General features: G+C 47.4%; 2 protein-coding genes across 3 annotated transcripts in view; both read left to right on the forward strand.

Moving 5' to 3' along the window:
* Positions 1-1528: 1528 nt before the first annotated feature.
* On the forward strand, positions 1529-14301 carry RPS24 (ribosomal protein S24). 2 transcript variants are annotated; one of them, XM_015416606.1, is made up of 7 exons: positions 1529-1625; positions 2040-2105; positions 5372-5581; positions 7242-7352; positions 10218-10235; positions 12983-13006; positions 14227-14301. In XM_015416606.1, exons 1-5 carry the CDS (start codon positions 1623-1625, stop codon positions 10221-10223), a joined length of 396 nt encoding a protein of 131 aa, XP_015272092.1. In that variant the 5' UTR covers positions 1529-1622; the 3' UTR covers positions 10224-10235; positions 12983-13006; positions 14227-14301. The 2 variants fall into 2 exon arrangements, with proteins under 2 accessions (XP_015272092.1, XP_015272093.1); XM_015416607.1 differs by lacking the exon at positions 10218-10235.
* Positions 14302-19308: 5007 nt separating this feature from the next.
* LOC107114997 (cytochrome P450 2J2-like) overlaps positions 19309-22625 on the forward strand; it is a 23148-nt gene continuing 19831 nt past the window's right edge. The window contains exon 1 of the mRNA XM_015416605.1: positions 19309-19547. Coding sequence (XP_015272091.1) covers positions 19338-19547 — 210 coding nt within the window. The 5' untranslated portion in view covers positions 19309-19337. The remainder of the gene's footprint in view (positions 19548-22625) is intronic.

Genomic DNA, 22625 nt, shown 5'->3' on the forward strand with positions numbered 1-22625 from the left:
TGTAGCAGCAGGAAAGAGCAAGGGTCCAGTACCACTGTAAAGACTAACAAAATTTGTGGCAGGGGACTGGTAGCCCTGTTTGTCTGTAGCAGCAGGAAAGAGCAAGGGTCCAGTACCACTGTAAAGACTAACAAAATTTGTGGCAGGGAACTGGTAGCCCTGTTTGCCTGTAGCAGCAGAAAAGAGCAAGCATCCAGCTGCACCTTCAAGACTAACAAAATTTGGGGCAGGGGATTGGTAGCCCTGTTTGTCTGCAGAAAAGAGCAAGCGTCCAGTACCACCGTAAAAACTAACAAAATTTGGGGCAGGGGACTGGTAGCCGTTTGTCTGTAGCCGCAGAAAAGAGCAAGCGTCCAGTAGCACCTTCAAGACTAACAAAATCTGTGGCAGGGGAGGGGATTGGTAGCCCTGTTTGTCTGTAGCAGCAGTAAAGAGCAAGCATCCAGTAGCACCTTCAAGACTAACAAAATCTGTGGCAGGGGACTGGTAGCATTTGTCTGTAGCAGCAGAAAAGAGCAAGCATCCAGTAGCACCTTCAAGACTAACGGAATCTGTGGCAGGGGAGGAGCTTTTGTGAGTCACCTTAAAGACTTAACAAAATTTGTGGCGTGGCTCACAAAAGCTCCTACCCTGCTACGAATTTTGTTAGTCTTTAAGGTGCTCTTTTCTCCTGCTACAAGACAGAGTAACACAGTCACCCATTTTTTTGAACCCAGAGCTGATGACCCGCTGGAATCTCAGTAGGGCTGCCAACCTCCAGGTGGGGCCTGGAGAGCTCCCGCTTTTGCAACTGATCCCCAGCTGACAGAGATCAGCTCCCCTGGAGAAAATGGCTGCTTTGGAGGGTGGGCTCTATGGCCCTGTACCATGCTGAGGGCCCTCCCCTCCTCAAACCCCCACCCTCTCCTGGCTGCACCCCCAAAGTCTCCAGGTATTTTCCAACCCAGACCTGGCAACCCTAGATCTCAGCAGGGTATAATGTCATACAGTCCAGTTTCCAAAGCATCCATTTTCTCCAAGGAAACTGATTTGTCTAGTCCTGGAGAACAGTTGTAATTCCCGGAAATCTCCAGGCCCCACCTGGAGGTTGGCAACAGCACACTATGCTCAGTGGCACTTAGACGGGGGAGATGAAAGTTGGGGCAAGGGGTCCTTTCTTTCACATTTTTTACACAGGCGGTTGCCAGGACACCCTCGCTTCAGTCCGCTCTCATACCCGTCTTTCCCTCCCGTCTCTATAGTCCTCCCCTGAAGCACACTACGCTCAGTGGCACTCAAACATATGGGGGAGATGAGAGTTGGGACAAGGGGTCCTTTCTTTCACATCTTTTGCACAGGCGGTTGCCAGGACACCCTCGGCTTCAGTCCGCTCTCATACCCGTCTTTCCCTCCCGTCTCTATAGCCCTCCCCTGAAAACGTCGCAGAGAAACTGCCCCGCATAGTCGATTTTCGTGAATTTTAATCAGGCGTCTCCCGTAGACGCCCTTTGACGTCTTAGCCCGTCCCTCGCGCTACTGAGGACCCCCCCTCTTCCGCCTCTCCTGTCCGAACGCCGGTATATGATTGGCTGCTGCGGCGCGCTTCCTCCTTTTCCCCCTCGGCCTCGGGAGGTGCTGCCAAGATGGTAGGTGGCGACTGAGGCCTTGTTTTCAATCCGGCCTGGCCTGGCGTCATCCTTGTCCTGACGCCCCCCGCACTTCCCGGCCTTGCTTTGGCCAGCCCTACTGCTTACTGTAGGCCGGTTATTTTGCGGGAGGGTCTCCTCGGAGGCGTCCGTGTCCCGCTCCGAACATGCCCCCCCCCCCGCCCACCGCGCGCCGCACAAAAGGTCGTCCCATGCAGCAGAACAGAGTCTGGAGGAGCCGCTTTTGCGCCCTTCTGCTGCAGCCTTGACCCTCCTTGAGAATGAGTTGGAGAGTTGCAAACATTAAGTCTTTTGCAGCGAGGCTGCTGGGCTAGGGGCCAAGGAGCCTGTGCTGCTAAGCGGGGAGGAGAGATTCGGGGTCCCTGGGTGACTCTCTTGTTGCTGCTTTTGCAGAATGATACCGTGACCATCCGGACGAGGAAGTTCATGACGAACAGGCTGCTTCAGCGTAAGCAGATGGTGAGTAAAGAGGCTTTTCTGTACTGCGCTTCTCTGTCTCTAGGTAAAGGTAAAGGTTCCCCTTGCTCGAAAGCCAGTAGGGTTGCGGTGGGCATCTCCGTCTCCAAGCCGAAGAGCCAGCGCTGTCCGAAGACGTTTCCGTGGTCATGTGGCCGGCGTGACTAAATGTCTGTCTCTATATAGAGCTTAAAGCAGTGTTCCCTCTAAGCTGAGTTAGCGTGAGCCAGCTCCCTTTTTTTATCCTCCGGCTCACACATTTTTGTAATAATAATAATAATAATATTTATTGCATTAGCGAAAAAGCCATAGCAACTGTACAGGGTAAAATAAAATAAATTAAAAAACAACAACAACACACACTTAAAAGGTCGACAGTTATCAGCAGTAAACTAGTTAAACTCAGGGAGACATTTTTGTCTTAGCTCAGGAAGGAGGGCTCCAGAGCAAACTAATTTATGCAGCAGCCCAATTGCTCACTCACAACTTCAATGCCGGTAGCTCACAAGGTAGAATTTTTGCTCACAGGGCTCCACAGCTTCAAGGGAGCATTGGTTTAAAGCTTTAGGGCAGTGGTGGCGAACCTATGGCACGGGTGCCAGAGGTGGCACTCAGAGCCCTCTCTGTGGGCACGGGTGCCATCGCTCCAGCCAGGCCCAGACCATCATTAAAGTGTCGAATTCTCTGCCAAATAATTTTCAGTCAATGAAAGCAGTTGGGATTGCCTTCCTTACTTTGTTTGGATCATCTTAAGTTAATGTATGAGGGTTTTTTTCTAAAGTAAAACCTCAGTATTCAGGTTAAATGGCCGGGTTGGCACTTTGCGATAAATACGTGGGTTTTGGGTTGCAGTTTGGGCACTCGGTCTCTTAAAGGTTCGCCATCACTGCTCTAGGTGGAGCAGATCTGGTCGTTGGGAGCTGGGGTGTGTGTGTTGGGGTTGCAATTAGGAACAGATTCAGGTGGGTAGCTGGGTTGGTCTGAAGCAGCAGACCACTTCTTCAAATATATTGAAACAGAGAATCACCAATATGTAGGGGAGGGTGTTGTGTCTGAAGATGTGTGCGCACACACAAAAGCATATACCCTGCACTGCTAATCCTCAGCAGCTTTATGAAGCTCTTCTGATACACAGCTGCATAAATGCAAGCGACTGCAGAGAAAGTCAGTACTTTCAGAAAAGCTAAAAGGGCCTCCAAAATGAAGGAAACCTTCAGCAACAACCTCTGAGCAAAACTAGTAGGCGAGAGGTACCACTAATCACCAATATGATTATCACCCATATGCAGGTCGAGGGTGAGGAGAGGATTGTACTTGAAGAAATGTGTATCTGAAGAAGTGTGCACATGCACAAAAGCTTTGTGCCACTGGATGAATGAAAGCTTTGTGCCACTGGACTCAAATGTTGTTCAGTTAATAACTTAGTGCTGCGTGTTAAAATATTGTCTATTTCATATTGAGGATTTTTTCCCACTGTAAGCAGATAGATCAGGTACTGACAGTGTACTGGAGAAGAATTTGCTTGTAAAGCAAACTTCACGACTGTTGAATAGATACTGGGAGAATAATCTCTGCAGGCTCTAGCTTTCTGAAGCTTTTCATGCAGTGAAACTAACAGACTTGAAGTGCTGTCTTTTGGCTTGCCTACTAGTTTTGTTTGGAGGTTGTTGCTGAAGGTTTTCTCTGTTTTGGAGGGCCTTTTAGCATTTCTGAAAGTATTGGCTTTCTCTGTAGTTGCTTGTTTTTATGCAGCGGTGTATCAGAAGAGCTTCACAAAGCTGCTAAAATGGGTTAGTGCTGGAAGGTGGCATGCTGCTGTTGGCTGATTTTGGTGACTATGGGGTTTTTTTTGTTGTTGTTTTGAATTTTTGAGCTTCCTAGAATATCTGGTTTGTCTGTGGGTTCTGAACTGAGTTTTCCTGGTTGCCTGTTTGGTTGTTCAATAGTGTTTCACTTTGTTCTTGGATAGGACTGGTAGCTGTTCGAGACGTAGAGAGAAGCAGTCAGAACAGAAGATTGTAAAAGTTCAAGTTCATCCATGTTCAACAGGCTTTAGCAGCACTCTGTTTACGTATTATAAATGGCCACACAAAACATTTGGATGGATGGGTATAGATTGTTATAGTAATTGTCACAGTTGTAGTTAAAGCTGATGTTCAGATTTGAAGTTGCCCTGAAGCACTGAGAGAATATGTTAGATGCAAAAGATACTATTGCACTCAGAAAGTAGCAGTCAGAATTGAATGTTTCTAGTACTGCTGTGACTCTGGTCTGGTTATCCCCACCTGTCTTTCCAACTTTGTCATGTACAACCAGCAAACTCATATGTGTTGCCTCCTTATAGAGATATAAGGCTATTCCTGGCTATTTTCAAGTACATCGTTTGCTCTTAGCTTTTTACCCTGGTCATTTTCATACCCTCATAGGCTCTTTTTTGGGGTAGTGGTTAAGTGCGCGGACTCTAATCTGGGAGAACCGGGTTCGATTCCCCACTCCTCCACTTGCAGCTGCTGGATGACCTTGGGCAAACTGTAGTTCTAATAAGAGCTGTTTTTGGGAAAGAGCAGTTTCTGTCAAGAGCTCTCTCAGCCCCACCTACCTCACAGGGTGTCTGTTGTGTGGAGGAGAAGGGAAAGGAGTTTGTGAGCTGCTCTGAGACACCTTTGGGTAGTGAAGGGCGAGATATAAATCCAATCTCTTCTTCTTTTACCTCACAGGGTGTCTGTTGTGGGGAGGGGAAGGGAAAGGAGTTTGTAAGCCGCTGTGAGACTCCCTTGGGTAGTGAAGGGCCATGGGGTATAAATCCAATCTCTTCTTCTTTCCCACGATCTCTGCTTTCATCACTGTCATCTATTCAGAGCCCTCCAGCTCCCTCAAACACCCTTCCTGGCCCTTCTACCTGGAATTGCTTTCCAGAACACCTGCCTGATGCAAACACGCTTCTTTCAGTGCTCCCCAAAGCCCCCCCTCCTCCTCAAGGTTAGTCAGATAGCCCAGTCTGGCAGCGCCAGTTCGCATGGTCTCAGGAGCGCCTCCCTGTCGCTGTTTACAGCGAGCAAGCATGTGCCGTAGCGCCACAGTCAGGAAAGGACACATACACATGAAATATGGCAGCTAGTTGACAAGGAGCCACACATAGGCCATGCTTCTTTAGTCGCAGAGTAAACCTAGTTTAATGTAACTTAGGGCGTTTCCATATCTGTAAGTGCATGGTACATACAATCCCTTTTCTAAAAGCATGATTTTTTTGTGTGGTCATCTGTCTGCAGGTTATCGATGTCCTTCATCCCGGGAAAGCCACGGTCCCCAAAACTGAGATCCGCGAGAAGCTGGCCAAAATGTACAAGACGACCCCCGACGTCATTTTTGTCTTTGGCTTCAGGACTCACTTTGGGGGTGGGAAGACAACCGGCTTCGGCATGATCTACGATTCCCTGGACTACGCCAAGAAGAATGAGCCAAAGCATCGCCTGGCCAGGGTGGGCACTCTCGACCGGTGTACCCTGCACGGGGGGGGGGGCGGGAAAGAGGGTGGGGTGGGTGTAAGCTCGGTTATACGCGCCAAGGTTTTGGGAGTCTTTGTGTCGGAGGTGCACAGCAGAGTTCTTTGGTTTAAAGTGTTTCTTTTTGCATGCTCTCTCTTTTTTTGAAAATTGATCCGGCTTATCAAGAAGGCCAAGAGGAGACCCTTAACTTAGAGGCTTGAGGGAGCGGCTGTGGCTCAGCGGAAGAGCCTCTCTGCTTGGCATGCAGGAAGTCCCAGGTTCAGTCCTTGGCATCTTCGGTTAAAAGGGTCGGGTAGGAGGTGATGGGGAAGACCTCTGCCTGAGACCCCGGAGAGCCATTGCCGGTCTGAGTAGACCACGCTGACCTCGCTGGACCGGTGGTCTGGTTCAGTAGAAGGCAGTTTTATTTGTGTTTCAAATAGCGTATGAAAGGCTTTAAGAAAGAGCTCTTGACTTGAATGCCAGCTGCCTCACAGGAAAAGCCCAGTCTGGTGCTCTCCCACCATTTTTTTAAAAACGTGAGAGAGGATGCAGAACTTCTGAAGATGGTCTTGGCCAGTGGATGGGCTCCTAAGGGAAGAGGCAGGGCCTTCTCAAGTCCTGGTCCCAGGCCCTGCGTGGCTTTTATAGTGACAGTCTGCACTTTGAATTGAGCTTGGACGCAGCCTGGCAGCCAGGGGAGATCTTTTAAAAACCGGTGAGGTGCAATCCTTGTAAGTAAATCCCTGAAGCTGCCTTGGCTCCCCGCTTTGAGCCATTGGATGCTTTTGGACAGTCTTCAAGAGCAGGAACATGCAGAGCAGGTTGTAGTAGTCTAACGTGGATCTAAACAGCCGGAGCCGGTGCACCCGCTGAATCGAGTTGAGAGCCCTGACTGCCACAGTGGAGGCGTCATGCGCCTTCATGGGAAGGTCCATCTAATAGCACACTCAGGCTGAACATGCACTTAACAGCCAAGCGCAATATAATCCACGGTTGGGTGACTCCACAAGCCCCCGATGGGCCTTAGCGACCAGAAGAACCCCAATCTCATCTGGCTTGTGTTTTTTATATTGTGAAGAGGCGGCATAGAAATTCTCTAACTAAATAGTTCCAGGTGGTCAGCTGTGTTGGTCTGAAGCAGTAGAACAAATTTAGAGTCCATTGTCACCTTTTATGACCAACAGAGGTTTATTCAAGGGACGAGCTTTGTGCAAGGCACACTTTTTCAAATACACTGGGATGGAAGGTAAGAGTTCAGACTTATAGACAGAGGCTGAACAGCAAATTAACACGTAACATGATGAAGATGTTTTAAAATATACGAAGACAAAATTAAAATAACAAGCTATGGTTATAAGGTCAGCAGTTGTTTTTGATTTAATTAGGAGGGGAAAACAGTAAAGCAATAAATATGTCAAAATAGGAGATACATGTGTAAAGGTATCTTTGAATTGTGGGAAGTAAACTGAGCCTTGACTTTACTAGATGTCATGTAGAATCGGGCGTCGCCGGGGTGCTGATGAACCGGAGTCCATAGGCTTTTCAGTTAAACACCTGGCAGTTATCGAAGGGAAGGGTAGGGAACAGACAGGATCAGTGTTTCCAAGCCGAGCTGTCAAGGGCGCTGATCACCTGCCACTTCTTCCCCCAGCATGGCCTGTATGAAAAGAAAAAGACTTCTAGAAAACAGCGCAAAGAGCGTAAGAACAGGATGAAGAAAGTCAGGGGCACAGCTAAAGCAACCGTTGGAGCCGGCAAGAAGGTAAGCTCGGCCTACTGGGGTTCGTGAGCAGTTTTTTTTTTCGAATTGCGTTTAGACTTTTTCATCAGCGGAATGTTTCTTTTTTTCCCTTTCTTTTATTCCCCCCAACCCCGTTTGCCTCCCGGCTTGTAAAATCGACCAGTGGCAATTTGCGGTCAGAAAAGAAGACCGAATGCTCATCCATTAGGATTTAACAATGTTGGAAGTAAGAACGTTCAGGCTGTGCTTAACAGTAGCATAGAAAACAACTTTAGGATGTACCTTTCACATCAGCATATGCTTTAGATTAGCTTTTGAGTGTCTCTGGTTCCTTTAGAAGGGTGTTGTGGGCAGGGTTTCCGCTACGGTGCACCAGCGCAGAGCTTTTTAGCTCAGCGCAGGGGTACTTCCTATCCTGGGTTGGCGCTGCGCTGCCCTCCCCTCAGCCAAGGCCTGTGGGCCCTGTAAAAGAGGGTGCCATGGGCTGTGCTTGGCAGTCCTTGCCCCCCACACTTCTGACAAGCCGCTGCCCACACCGTCACTCTCCTGCCGCCTTGCCACATCAGGACAGAGGTAAATCATCCCCTCAACGGCCAGACAACGCAGCCCAGCACCCCTCCATGGGGCCACCCACTGCCAGTGTGGTTGGGGGATGTGGGGCCCAGGCCACAGGAGGTCCTGGGCTCACTTTCTCCTGCAGTCCACTTTAAACTGGGCTGCCGGAGAGAAGAACCAGATGATCTAACACAGCACAATTTGTAGAAAAGGGGGGTGGCGTTGAGGATGGATTGTTATTTATTTTTCTTAAAATGCCTTAAAAATGGTAAAACTGTATTTAAAAGCTATGGTAAGATCAGCTTTCTGAATATGTAATTCACAAAACATTCCCGTTCCCTCTATATTCATTGTGACCATCCAGTATACTGCCATCTTGTGAAATAATCTGCTATTTTCTTTCATTCTAACTGATTAGCATCCGGGGCCTAATTTACAGTTCAGTCTTATACAAAACTAACTCCAGTCTAAGCTATTGGAATCAGTGGGCTTAGACGAGAGTATAATTCTGCCTAGGGTTGCACTGTCACTGACTTTAGTTTGCCAAGTTTTCTGTGAATTCCTGATCTGATGTTGGCTCATGCTGGCATCCCAGCCATTTGTTCTTTGGGTTGGTTTCTTATTTTTCACTTTCACTCTAGTTTTAGTAAGCTCCTCACAATGCTATTTCATGCAGTCGTTCTGAGTCATTCAGCAGTGGGCTTCAACTAGGTTTTAAAGCCATTTTACATGGCTTTGTGATTGCTCTTACCAGATTGTGTGATTTCACTTGGAAACTGCCTTGAACACATGTAGGATATTAAAAACACCAGACAAACAAATAGTAAAAGAACGGGAGGATATATAAAACCAGTAAGGACACCGTGGCTTTTAAAAAGGTGTCTTGGGTTAGGCGCAGGGTGAAGAAAATGGGCAGAGGGAACTTTTTCTCCTTGTTCTAGTGCTAGAACTCAGGGGCGACCAATGGACATAGATTCAGGACAAATAGGAGGAAGTGGTTGTTTACTCAATTGGTAATTGAACAGCGTTCCGTGCACCTTGGTGTTGAGTCATGCCGGCCACATGACCACGGAAACGTCTTCGGACAGCGCCGGCTCTTCGGCTTGGAAACTGGAGATGAGCACCACAACCCTAGAGCCGGATTCAACTGGCTTTCGAGCAAGGAGGAACCTTTACCTTTAATTGAACTGTGGGATTCCCTGCCAGTGGGTGCCCTGATGGCCGTCAGCACAGATGGCTTTCGAAGCAGAAGGTTAATGAAGGAGAAATCCGGCAACGGATATAAGCCATTAATGACTACAGGGAACCTCCATATTCAGAGGCCGCAAGCCTCTGACACCCAGTGATAGGGGAGCAACGTCAAGGGAATGGCCTCGGCCTCTCTGCCCTGTTGACCGTCCACGGCAGCTGGTTGGCTGCTCTGTGAAACGGCACTGCGCTCAGTGGACCATCGGTCTGACCCAACAGGTTTCTTCTTGGGTCCTTCATGAGAAGTAGTGTTTGTGCATTAAATGAACCATCCATAACGTGGCAGTCTTTTAAGGGCATGAAATTCAGGTGCAGAAATGGATAGAATTAAACTGCATAAGCAGGTACAAGTTAAATTCCATATAAAGATATGATTTGTAATACAAATTATAATAGTTTATATTTTGTTTCTAAAGGGAGATATATATATATATATATAAAAGAACAAGAACAATGTAGGCTCAGCTCGCTCCCAGCTTAAATGCTAGTAGGTTTGTTTGGCCCACGAACCAGAATTTCGGGTCACAACACTCCAGAGCTTGAGCGTGGGTATAAAGGGTCTGATTAAAAGGTGTTTGGCATGTTTTCAAATCAGTTCTCAGCTAGTAACCCGATTTATTTATTTATTAATCGCATTTGCAGTTTGGTGTCGTGGTTAAGTGTGTGGACTCTCATTTGGGAGAACCGGGTTTGATTCCCCACTCCTCCACTTGCACCTGGCTGGATGACCTTGGGCAAGCCATAGTTCTGTCAGAGCTGTCCTTGAAAAAGAGCCGTTTCTGTCAAGAGCTCTCTCAGCCCCACCGACCTCACAGGGTGTCTGTTGTGGGGAGGGGAAGGGAAAAGGAGTTTGTAAGCCCCTCTGAGACACCTTTGGGTAGTGAAGGGCGGGGGATAAATCCAATCTCCTCTTCTTCTTTATACCCTCTGCCCTCTCCACAATGCAGGCGCCGGGCGGCTCACAGTCAGTACATAAAATACAGTTAGAGCCACATAAAGCCATATAAGACACTTCCATGATTAACATTAACCCTTTTCCCTTCCGCCTTTCTTTCCGACTTCCTTGGGATTCTTGTGGTTCAGAAATGAAGTGCCTGGCAGGTACAGAGCCTCAGCATGGATGTGATTGCATGAGCCATGCAACACCCGTTTGACCTTCTCCAGCGCTCTCTCGCTTTGTCTGTGTGCTGTGGCTTCCCTGGCCCTTTTTTGTACATGATTTACTTTGAGACAGAACATTAGCGTGGTGGCGGAAGTCTTGGCCACAGAGGCCAGAAGCCTTGGCCGCCCAGGTCTCCAAAACGTTTATTGCCTGTTTCCGCGTAGCCTTCCCGAGAGCCTGACCTGAAGCTTCGATTTTAAGACTGGCTTGAGTGCACATTCTGTATATTAAATACTGCTAGGAGGACTGATTTAGTTTCTTGAGTAAAGCCATGCTCAGAGATGAGTGCGCTGGCAGCTCGATTTCCGGGCATAGAATTTCCCTCTTTTCTTTTCTTTTTTTCCTTTAAATGTAGCTTGCAGGCAACACCAAACACAGATTCATGTTTGCTCCGTTAATGCCTTAATGCCTATCTGACAAGCACACTCAGTCCCTTTTTTTTGTAATATGCAGCTGTGCTTACTTGCTTGAGCTTGCAGTTTGCCTATTCCTCTATCCCCCACCCACCACTCCCATTCTCCTGGATAAAAAAAGCACTTTATCCAAGCAACTCCCCCAGTCTGTGCTGTTATATCTGGAACAGTCCATGCTAGTTCAAAACAATAATATTGTTAAATGTACAGGTGCAGTATGGAAGTGATTTCTTATTAATGGTTTGAAATGTACTGTGTCAGAAACAGGAACAGACTGGGTCTTTGTGACAACCAGGGAAATGCAACCCGTTATCTGAAGCCTTTTAGAGCAGACCTTAAATTTTCTTTGGCTCGAGGAGCCAGCTCAAATATTGAGGAGCCAAGACTTGTTTGTCAGCCATCATGATTTTTAATTTTAATGACCAAATTTTTCTGATTATTGCTGCCACAAAACCTACCCTCTTCCTGGTTTGATCTCCACCAATTCTGCTAATTATCACCCCCGTTCCACTTGGCTTTTGTCCACACATGTCCCATGATCCAAAACCTAGTCTTTTTCATGGTAAAAGGGGAAAGCCTTCTCTTTTTCACCAGCAGAAAAACTGGTTGTCCTTCCACTGAGAATGGCTGAGGGGCGCGACAGTGAATTAGTTGCTGAAAATTTGGTGCTGCAATGAAATTTCTAGGCACTGGGACAGCTCGGCGCTTGGGATTTATCAAGCCCAGTTTCAGTGTTGGCAAATGGCTAGCATTTTCGCCACCCTCTGTTTCATAAAACCTTAAGAGGAATATTTGCTTCATGTGTAGTAATAACAAAAGTGGAACAAACACTTAGTGGGCTCTAGCACGCCTTGGGCACAACACGCTGGAGGCTGCTGAAGTGTTTACCCAGCAGGGGTCTGGGGTTTTGAGTGTCTGTACTAAGAGAATTGGAGCTGCGGTGGCTCAAGTGGTTAAAACGCTGAACTGCAGGCCGTGGAAGGTCGGTAGTTCAGCAGTTTGAGACCCGAGTTCCCGCATGACGGAGTGAGCTCCCGTCTCTAGTTCCAGCTCCTGCCAACCTAGCCGTTCGAAAGCAAGAAACTGCAAGTAGATAAATAGGTACCACTTTGGTGGGAAGGTAACAGCGTTCCGTGCACCTTGGTGTTTAGTCATGCCGGCCACATGACCACAGAAACGTCTTCGGACAGTGCTGGCTCTTCGGCTTTGAAACGGAGATGAGCACTGCAACCCTAGAGTCGGACTCGACTGGCTTTCGAGCAAGGGAACCTTTACCTTTTTTACCTTACTAAGAGAATTATCTTTCTCTAATCCCAGGTGGGTAACCATGGTAGTCTGTAGCGGCCAATAAAATGGGAGTCCAGTGTCACCTTTAAAGGCAAATACAGTTGATTCCAGCATAAGCTTTCGTGGCTTATTTTGCCTAATTGACAGGAGTCAGCTTTGACTTGCCAACCAGCTCCTGCCGAACTCTGGCTGCTTGCTTCCCCAATTCACCATGCAAGCAGCTGTCCCCATTTCCTAAAGAACATAAGAGACGCCAATGTTGGATCAGGCCAAAGGCCCATCCAGTCCAACACTCTGTGTTACACAGTGGCCAGAAATACCAGTGCCATCAGGAGGTCCACCAGTGGGGCCAGGACACTAGAAGCCCTCCCACTGTTGACCCTCCCCCAGCACCAAGGAGACAGAGCATCACTTGCCCCAGAGCCCCTAGCTATACCTTGTGGCTAATAGCTACTGATGGACCTCTGCTCCATAACCCTAAACCATCTGTGAATGGTTGTGTTTAAGCCTCCAGGAAGTGACCTCCTCATGACCTAACTTTTATTACCACCACACTGGGCTGCTATTGGAAATGCAGGTTTGAGAGCCAGTGCCCAAGACATCTGTGGCTAGGGAGGACATCGGGGTGGGGGCTGTGGCCCAGTGGAAGAACATCCTCTTTCCGTGCCAAAGGTCCCAGGTTCAGTTCCCCAGCATTTCCAGTTTAAAAGGACCAGGCAGTGAGTGATATGAAAGACTTCACCCTGAGACCTTGGGAGTCTGAATAGACAAGATTGATGGACTAACGATCTGATTTGCTGTGAGGTAGCTTCATGTGCCCACGTGTAGGGCAACTGACACAGCTCATCCCTTTGGATCTGGGCCTTTTGCAATAGGTGAAAATCCAGTGGAATAAGAAGCATACATAGGATTTGGCAGGGCAGGGTTTGTGGGATAAATAAGGCAATGCGAGGTTGTGACGCTCTTTTCCTTTTCTTCCCTTTCAGTAAGCCAGCCAGTGGATTTCACAGGTACGACCATCTCCAGTGTTTTGCCGCTTTTCTGTCTTCTCTTGCAATCTGCTTCTTGCCTGGTCCCTTGGTTGCTTATAAAGAGTCTGCAGTCATACGGGCTTTCTGGGGAAATGCTCTGGTTCAAATGGAAATAAGCGGCTGAATAATGTTAGCAGAAGGTAGAATCTCACCATGCACAAGCGCTGGGGGTTTGTCTGCAACATTTAGCCATTCCGACATGATTGATTCGCAGCACAGCAGCCCTGACAGCTGTAGGTGAATGTGCTTGTTTACATGTAGGGATGAAAAATTTTCCATAGAAAATATTTCAGATTTGGAAAATTTGCAAGCTCCGCATCACTGACTGCTGGACGTGAATATTCCCTGTCTTCGCTGCAGGTCGTTTCTCCTGTCATGGTCTTATTGCAAACACTCTCTCAGTCCCACAGAGTTCTGTTTTTTGGTCAGTCTTAGGTTCCGTCCTTTCCACCACTATATCTTCAGTGATCTTGGGACACTAATCCAGCTGTTGAGGGGCAGCAGTTTGTCCTTCTAGACCAGGGGTGGCCAAACTGTGGCTCGGGAGCCACATGCGGCTCTTTCACACATATTGGGTGCGGTCAGACGGCATGCTGGGAGCGGTTTAAATTGCTCTGGCCCTGAGAGCCAGTTTGGTGCAGTGGTTAAATGTGCGGACTCTAATCTGGGAGAACCGGGTTTGATTCCCCACTGCTCCACTTGCACCTGCTGATGTGACCTTGGGTCAGTCACAAGCTCTGACACAGCTATTCCTGAAAGAGCCGTTTGTGTCAGAGCTCTCTGGTTTGATTCCCCACTCCTCCACTTGCAGCTTCTGGGTGACCTTGGGCAAGCCGTAGGTCTGATAAGAGCTGTCCTTGAAAAAAGAGCAGTTTCCGTTAAGAGTTCTCTCAGCCCCACATGCCTCACAGGGTGTCTGTTGTGGGAAATATGGCTGTGGTAGAACAATGGGAGAGGGCAGGGAGCTGTGGCAGTGTGAGGATAAAAAGCCTGCAGAGGCCTCTGCCCAGTTCCACGCCACCTGGGTGGCTGCCTACCTACCTGTCCACCCTGTGCAAAGGGGGTATGCAGCCCCCATGCCAGCATTTAGACCATCTTGGACTGACAGTTGAGAGAGCACAGAGGGGATTCTGAATTTAGTAGAACAACATTCTCTCGCATGCCCGTCAGACTGACATCCTTTTTCCTTTCCTTTACAGAACAGCTGAATTATCCTGGTGGAAAATACGTGCTGATTTAGTAGCAGATCTTCAAATAAATTTTATAAGAACTAAGGTTTTGTGTGGTCTTGAGTGCATTTTATTTGTTAAAAAAATGTTCTCTTTGCGGTATGGTACGATTAAACAGTTTAAAACGGTTCAAATGAAAATGCCGTAGGTGAGAATCTTCGAAGCCTGAAGTGAGACTGGAGGGGAGCCGGCAGGAGGAATTCAGCCAAGCCGCTGCACACTCGGCTAATGAACATCAAGCTGCTGGGCAATCTGTCCAGCTGCTCGAGAGATTATCTCTGAGATTTATATCTTTTTTTCTCCAGGTGCTGGTTCAAGGATACAAAATGGGAAACAAGGAAAGCCTGAAGGGGAAATGGAATCACAAGCTGACTAAAGGAAGTCCAGGTGCTTAACCAGCCCTTTCATTTGAGTGAGGGCAGCCAGTCACAAGGCCTGCCTTGCAGGGGCCCCCGCTCCCTTTCTGGGAAGCCCAGCAGGCACCAAGGAAAGTCCTGGTGCTCGTGGGCCGCGTGACGGGGATCCTTGCTCGACAGGGACAGAGACACACACAACTCACTTTAATGCCAGGGTGAGGAATGAAAAATCTGCCTTCTGCCACAACCTACCCCTGCAAGTCCCCGTAGACCTTTATTCTTACCAAAGGTAAAGGTTCCCTTGCTCGAAAGCAAATCGAGTCCGACTCTAGGGTTGCGATGCTCATCTCCGTTTCCAAGCCGAAGAGCCAGCGCTGTCCGAAGACGTTTCCGTGGTCATGTGGCCGGCGTGACTAAACACCAAGGCGCACGGAACACTGTTACCTTCCCACCGAAGTGGTACCTATTTATCTACTTGCAGTTTCTTGCTTTCGAACGGCTAGGTTGGCAGGAGCTGGAACCAGAGACGGGAGCTCATCATGCGGTACCCGGGTCTTGAACTACTGAACTACCGACCTTCCACAGCCTGCAGTTCAGCATCTTAACCACTTGAGCCACCGCAGCTCCATTCTTATCAAGTTACTGATGAATAACTGCTCCTCCGAAACATTCTAAGTAACGCTTCAGACCATAAAATGACTGTACTAGAGCTGCACTCCGCAGCAAGAGGCAGTTCCTCCTGTTAACTACATGCAGTCTTTTCGGAAGGTGGGCCCCCCTGCTCTCTTTCAGGGGTTTGCAGCCAAGCCTTACATTTTTATAAACTTTTCCCCTGGGGTACAGCAGGGTATAATGCCATGGGGTCCACCGTTGGAAGCTGCGGTTCTTTCCCCCTGGGGATCCGACCTCTGTAGTTTGGTGAGTTAATTGTAATTCTGGGAGATCTCCAGGTCCCTGCTGCAAGTTGGCAACCTTATGGGCTTGGAATGAATTGGAAAGGGGTCTGGTATAGCTTCCCCTCCCGCCCCAGGTATATACTTTGTAACAGGGAGGCTAGATCAAGGGATGTCTCTAAGAGTGGGGGAAATGGGTGTGTTTGGAAGGGCAGCAGGAGGAAATACCAACAGAACTTTCTATGGAAATGCACAACCGTAGCAAAAGGTATGCATAAATCAGCATGAAAAATCCAGAGAGCCAGAAATGGCAACTCTAAAAACCTTTAACACGGAAAATACTAGCAGGCCAATGGGAGCAGAAAACAACATGGCTGCCGATGGTGTGATCGCAAAATCTTGGCAAGACACCCTAACTTGACGGAAGCATTAAGAAGAAGAAGAGGAGAAGAGATTGGATTTATACCCCCGCCCTTCACTACCCAAAGGTGTCTCAGAGCGGCTTACAAACTCCTTTCCCTTCCCCTCCCCACAACAGACACCCTGTGAGGTGGGTGGGGCTGAGAGAACTCTTGACAGAAACTGCTCTTTTTCTCAAGAACAGCTGTGCCAGAGTTATAGCTTGGCCAAGGTCATCCAGCCAGGTGCAAGTGGAGGAGTGGGGAATCAAACCCGGTTCTCCCAGATTAGAGTCTGCACACTTAACTACTAAATCATAGGTATTGAAATCCCACTGAATCCTGAGAATCTCTTTCTCAAACATTGGCCACCTCACATTGAGAAGCACACTCACAAGCAGACCTTGGATGTGATGATATACACTGCTCGTACAGCAATCGCTACTTGCTGGAAAGAGCCAAATCCCCCAAAAAAGAGTTTATGGTACCAAAAGATGTGGGACCATTTTCTTATGGACTCTGTGACCAACAAATTGAACAGGATAACGCAGTACCCAATAGATAAACCTATAATGGATAAATGGAACCCTATACTAGAATTTTTAGCTTCAGAAGATTTCTTGCCCTCTTCCTGGCAGCAATTCCAGAGGTGGCTGTAAAGACTATTTCAACATGGAACACAACTCTATACTGCATGTTATATCCTACACCTCCTATACAAATAAGCAATATAGACACAATGTAATTTCATATTGGCAAATACATAGATGAATACCGTAGTTCTCAAGACATACCAGAGCGAATTAAATGTTTCTGAAATGTGAAAAGCACAAATGTAGTTTTTCAGATTTTTTATGTTACACAAAATTATTGGAATATTGTTATTATTAAGGTAATTGACTTTTTTGTAACTTGTTTTACGATACAATAAAAAAATTGTATATATAAAAAAAACTACTACACCAAACTGGCTCTCTTAAGACACCGGATTCCCTTCTATTGAAGCCTATTACTCAATTGACGGAAGCAGGAATTCGCTATCAATGGTCCCCGACGGGCTACCTACAGGTGTGATATCAGGGCAATAGTCTTCAAGCAAACAACGTAGATTCAGGTGGTGACTGGTGAGCTTTTCTGGGCTTTAAAATTAGAACTACCGCAAGACTCTGCAAGAAAACAAAGGGGGGGGGCGGAGAAGCTGGGCTCTCCTAGAACACCGCACCACTGTAGTAAGATCTCAGTGAGACCACACTCAAATCCTTGGAAGTGCTAGCCAGATTTATGATGATACACGGTATAGCTCCAGTGTGTAATCTGACATGGTTCCGATTACCATGTCAGATTACACAGGGAAGCCATTGAAATTCATCAATATAAACACAGTTTCAACAGGGAAGAAGAGAGTTTAGGCCATGGTTTCCTGTCCTGAAAAACACAAAAGGCTCTACATCTGACAACCAATGTTCCCTCTAAGCTGTGGGGTCTTGTGAGCAAGAATTCTTTGTGAGCTACTGGCATTAAAGTTGTGAGCGAGCGATTTGGTTGCTGCATAAATTAGTCTGCTCTGGAGCCCCATCCTGCCTGAGCTAAGACAAAAATGTGTGAGCCGGAGGCTAAAAAACTGAGCTAGCTCACACTAACTCAGCTTAGAGGGAACACTGCTGACAACAGCACTACAGGTAAGATCAGAATTTCAACAGCCAATCCACATACAAAAGAACCTCCTCTGGAAACAATCCATACACTAAAGAACCTCCTCAGGAAAGCTCCTCCATTAGCATGTTCATAGCCTGGGGGACTCCTACAAGATAATGACTCAGCCCTACCCCACCTTCTGGAGTAGATATAAATTACCTGCCTACCATTTTCCCTTTCACCTTGACACAGAGAATTAACTGCCTACCATTTTCTTCTCACCTTGACACAAAGAGTACTCCATCTTTCTGTGCTTATACCTCCGAGGATGCCAGTCACAGCTACTGGCGAAACGTCAGGTCCTACAATGCCAAGACCACGGCCACACAACCCAGAAAACCTACAGCAACTAAAGAGAATAAAACATCAATATTACAGAATTTTGGGACAGATTCTCTCTTTAAAAGAATAAACAAGAATGTTCCTAAAGTTAGCAATAATCTATTAATAAAGAGATTACCTCTGTAACAGATGGACAAACTTCCACACTGAAATATCGTAAAAACCTGAATATTGTCTTGTCTAAATCTAAATTTTATTCTTATTAAATATTTAAATCATCAACTTTAATATGATATTCAGATAATTCCAAAAAAAAGTTAGCTATTCCCATAATATGCTTGCCATTTCTGCTTAATTTTTTTTCAATGGTCTTTTGTTTATATAATAAGTTTTGCCAATGTTGCATACTCAGCTAGTTTTTCTTTACAGATCTCTGTTTTTTCTTTCCAGATCTCTGTTGTAGAAATTATTTTACTTATTTATTTATTGGATTTATATCCTGCCCTCCCCACGAATGGGCTCAGGGTGGCTCAGAACTTTATCGGCACCATGTCCCCAAGTCCACACCATGTGCCAGTCTTCTGTTTTCCATTTCATTGCAAATATTTCTCTGGCAGCTGTCAACCTATATCTAAGTAAGTCTTGTGAGGTTCTGGAACAACTGGGTTTGATTCCCTACTCCTTCGCATGCAGCTGCTGGTGTGACCTTAGGTCAGTCTTAAGTTCTTTCAGAGCTGTTCTCTCAAGGGCAGTCCTCAAGACAGCTCTCTTGGGCCCCCCCTACCTCACAGGGTGTCTGTTGTGGAGATTGTAAGCCGCTCCGAGACTCCTTTGGGTAGTGAAGGGTGGGGTATAAATCCAGTCTCCTCCTCTTCCTCTTTAATTAAACCAATTTTAATTTGTTTAAATTCTTGGCTACAGGGCTGGTTCCCAAGCTTATGTGTCCAGGTCTCTTATTATTCCCTTAAACGCTGTTACCTTCCCACTGAACTGGTAACTATTTATCTACTTGCCATTTCTTGCTTTCGAACTGCTAAGTTGGCAGGAGCTGGAACTAGAGACGGGAGCTCACTCCGTCATGCGGTACACTCGGGTCTCGAACTGCTGAACGACCGACCTTCCACAGGCTTGCAGAATGGTGGAAGTGAAAGCAGAGAGGAGACATCCCAGTCCAGAAGCCAATCATGTAAAATCCTTTCCTAGTTACACTTCCACTTATTGTGTAACCTTCATTACCAGCCTGTGAACTCTGCCCTGCTCTCTCGCAACAGAACCTTCCAAAAGGGAAACAGTAAAGTATCAGCAAAGGGCAGGGGAGGCTGCCGTTCCCAGAATGAAAGGAGACCACTCCCTTTCAGGAGAGCACCGCCCACACACGCCCGATCCCACTCAGCCGGAAACTGGAAGCCTGGGCTTGGATTCCCCTCACAAACAACACCGTCTTCTGACTTTGACAGATGTCCGACATGCTGTTTCAGGGGCTCTCAGCAGTCTGGGGGGCGATTCCTCTGCCGGCATGGCTGTCCTTCCTGGTGATGCTTCTCATCATTGCCGATTACTGGAAAAGGAGACGGCCAAAGGCTTTCCCTCCTGGGCCTCTGCCCCTTCCTTTCCTGGGCAATATGCTCCACTTGGATCCCAAGAAGCCCCACATTGCTTTGCTAAAGGTAAGTGTAATGATTTCAAGTTATAAGTGTACCTTCCTTTAAAATGGTGTCAGAAAAACAGGGGGGGGGGGGGAAAGAAGGAGGAGACTGAGAGTGTGGGAAAGAAGGAGGTGACTGAGAGTGTGTGGGTGGCAATGTTCCCTCTAAGCTGTGGAGTCCTGTGAGCAAAAATTCTACTTGGCGAGCTACTGGCATTAAAGTTGAGAGCGAGTCATTTGGCGACTGCAGAAATTAGTTTGCTCTGGAGCCCTCCGTCTTGAGCTGAGACAGAAAATGTGTGAGCCGGAGGCTAAAAAACTGTGAGCTAGCTCACACTAACTCAGCTCAGAGGGAACACTGGTGGGCGGAGCTAGGAAGTGTGTGCGTGTGGAGAGAGGGGAGGCAGGGTGGTCAGTTTTGAGTGTGAAGTCTGAAATGAGCAGTCAGGAGCTGTCAGTTGTGAACTTGTGGTCAATCTACAAAGTCAGAGAAACAGTCTTCCAAATAGAATCATACGAGAAGCGGTGACCTGCGATACTCGTGAGGCAGGGGGGAGCTCTACATGGACGAGGAGGAAGCAGCTGCAGGTAAGCCCTCTCCCACCCACCCCCGGCACCGGTGGCAAGGCCTGGGCCCACCGAGCCCTCTCCTGCCCCCCTCCCCACCATCGGTGGTGAGGCCTGAGCAGCTAAAGCTGCCTGCCAAGCCCCCCCCCACATACGCAATGGCGGCAAGGCAGTTCCCAGTGTGTTCTCTGCGCATGCGCAAGGAATGCTCTTTTACTTTTGGGGGGGGGTGGCTCAAGTGGTTAAGACGCTGAACTGCAGGCTATGGAAGGTCGGTAGTTCAGCAGTTCGAGACCCGAGTGTGCCACATGACGGAGTGAGCTTCCGTCTCTAGTGCCAGCTCCTGCCAACCTAGCAGTTCGAAAGCAAGAAATTGCAAGTAGATAAATAGGTACTGCTTCGGTGGGAAGGGAACAGCGTTCCGTGCGCCTCGGTGTTTAGTCATGCCGGCCACATGATCATGGAAACGTCTTCGGACAGCGCTGGCTCTTCGGCTTTGAAACGGAGATGAGCACCGCAACCCTAGAGTAGGATTCGACTGGCTTTCGAGCAAGGGAACCTTTACCTTTAAGTATCCCCCATATATATTTTTTTCAACTTTTCAGATTTTTCTGTACACCTGGGGATTGCACCAAGTGTGCAGGAAAATATCTTTGCCCCCCAAGTGCTCCCATTGTGCGGATTTAGATATCCGCACAGAGGCGGGTGTCTTGGCAATTAGTATATAGATAGAGGTGCTGTGCAAGGCATTAAGATTCTAAAAGAGGAAGAACGTGTACTTCGGGGGGCCTTTAGGCAAAATCTGATAATGTCTGAGTATTTTAAGAGTGTGAGGGAAAAGGCTGACAGAGACAGAAGAAAAAGGGGGAAAGATTTTACTAAGCAACTTAAGAAAACATCTTGTAACCAATACGCTTCCTTTACCGATAAAGTTTTATCTTGTTCGTTGTTAACCCAGAGTCTTACCCTCAGAACCGCATAGTCCAAGGAAGGAGCCTCAGAGCTCCGGCACAATACTCTGTGGAAGGGTTAATTTAAGACTGGGATTAAATTCCTGGTGGCAGCGATAGAAACTTTAAGGGAGAGAAAGAAACAACAAGAAATCTAAAACTCCTTCACACCTAAGCACACAAAATAAGAGAGAGGTATCACCACAGTAAGGATGAGGGAAAGAACGACATGGAGCCCTTGGAGGGCTCGGATTCCTGGCAGCAGGACATGGGGCTTCCCTGTCAAGGAGCTCCTCTCCACAAGGACAGAAGGGTCACTCACAGGCTGGAGAGACTTGTGGTAGGTGTGAGGAGAAGCACCCTAATTTCCCTCAAGGGTTAAAGCCTAGTCCGGTTTGCGAGTGTTCCTGCAGCTTCCATCCTCATCTCTGTCAAGGCCACACTCAAGAACGTGGTAGCTGGTTAATCATGAGAACCTGTGCTCAGTTGTAGCACTAGATGGGAGGGGGGAATTAAGACCGGATGCCAACAACCTCTGGGAAGTTCTACCGAGGAAGAATGGATCAGAGAGACCACCTGATGCCAGAGAGTAGAAAGCTATAATAAGATTATAGGCCAGTGGGAAGCCATGCTAACGTTACGCTCATGCCAAGCCACTATGCTTTGATATGTTATGCTTCATCATGATGGACAGCAACGTACAGAATGCTTTTATGCTAGCAGATGCCAACAACCTCTGGGAAATTCCACAAGGAAGAATGGATCAGAGAGACCACCTGATGCCAGAGAGTAGAAAGCTATAATAAGATTATAGGCCGGAGGGAAGCCATGCTAACGTTACGCTTATGCCAAGCCACTATGCTTCGATATGTAATGCTTCATCGTGATGGACAGCAACATATAGAACACTTTTATGCTACTTCTTGGATTTTATGCTGCAAGACGATTTGCCATCTAATGCAAAGTATTAGATAGGACAGTTCTTCTTTATTGTTGTTGGATTTTGTTGCTAAGCTATAAAGACTGCTCTGAATAGTGAATTTCTTTTAATGATCTAATAAACCTTTATGAGGGGGGATTATAAAGTCTTATAGAATCATAGAAAACGTTGGAAGGGACCTTGCAGGTCATCTAGTCCAACCCCCTGCACTCTGCAGGAGCGTAGCTGAAAGCTTGATTTAGGCTTGATATATTAGTGTGTATTCAGCCTCAAGGACTCAGAGATCTGGGATCTGGTTCAGGAGTTCCACGCAGAGGGCCAGGAGCAATAACCCAGTGGGACCCGGGCTCAGGTCGCTGACAGTGGGTTTCTGCAGAGGACGGCCACCCAAATCTGAAGCAGCCTGGATGTCAGGCAAACAAAAGCAGATAACAGAAGAGCATAAGAAGAGCCCAGCTAGTCTGGCACGATGTGGCTCAGCAACACCTGGTTTCCAGCAGTAGGCAGACAGATGCTTCTTGGATGACTCTTACGAAGACATGAAGGGAGAACCGTGACTTCTTGTTTAGCTCCAGCAGATGGTATCCTATATATATATTGAGAAAAAATAAATATAAGACAGTGTCTTATTTTCAGGGAAACA

The sequence above is a fragment of the Gekko japonicus genome, unplaced genomic scaffold, assembly GCF_001447785.1.
Source record: "Gekko japonicus isolate JY-2015 unplaced genomic scaffold, Gekko_japonicus_V1.1 scaffold4337, whole genome shotgun sequence".
NCBI classification, from domain to species: domain Eukaryota; kingdom Metazoa; phylum Chordata; class Lepidosauria; order Squamata; family Gekkonidae; genus Gekko; species Gekko japonicus.

Excerpts from the sequence above, each read along its gene's own strand:
- RPS24 (XM_015416606.1), top strand. Across the intron at positions 2,106-5,371 it reads TGCTTCAGCGTAAGCAGATG|GTTATCGATGTCCTTCATCC; the intron begins GTGAGTAAAGAG and ends ATCTGTCTGCAG. Across the intron at positions 5,582-7,241 it reads CAAAGCATCGCCTGGCCAGG|CATGGCCTGTATGAAAAGAA; the intron begins GTGGGCACTCTC and ends TTCTTCCCCCAG.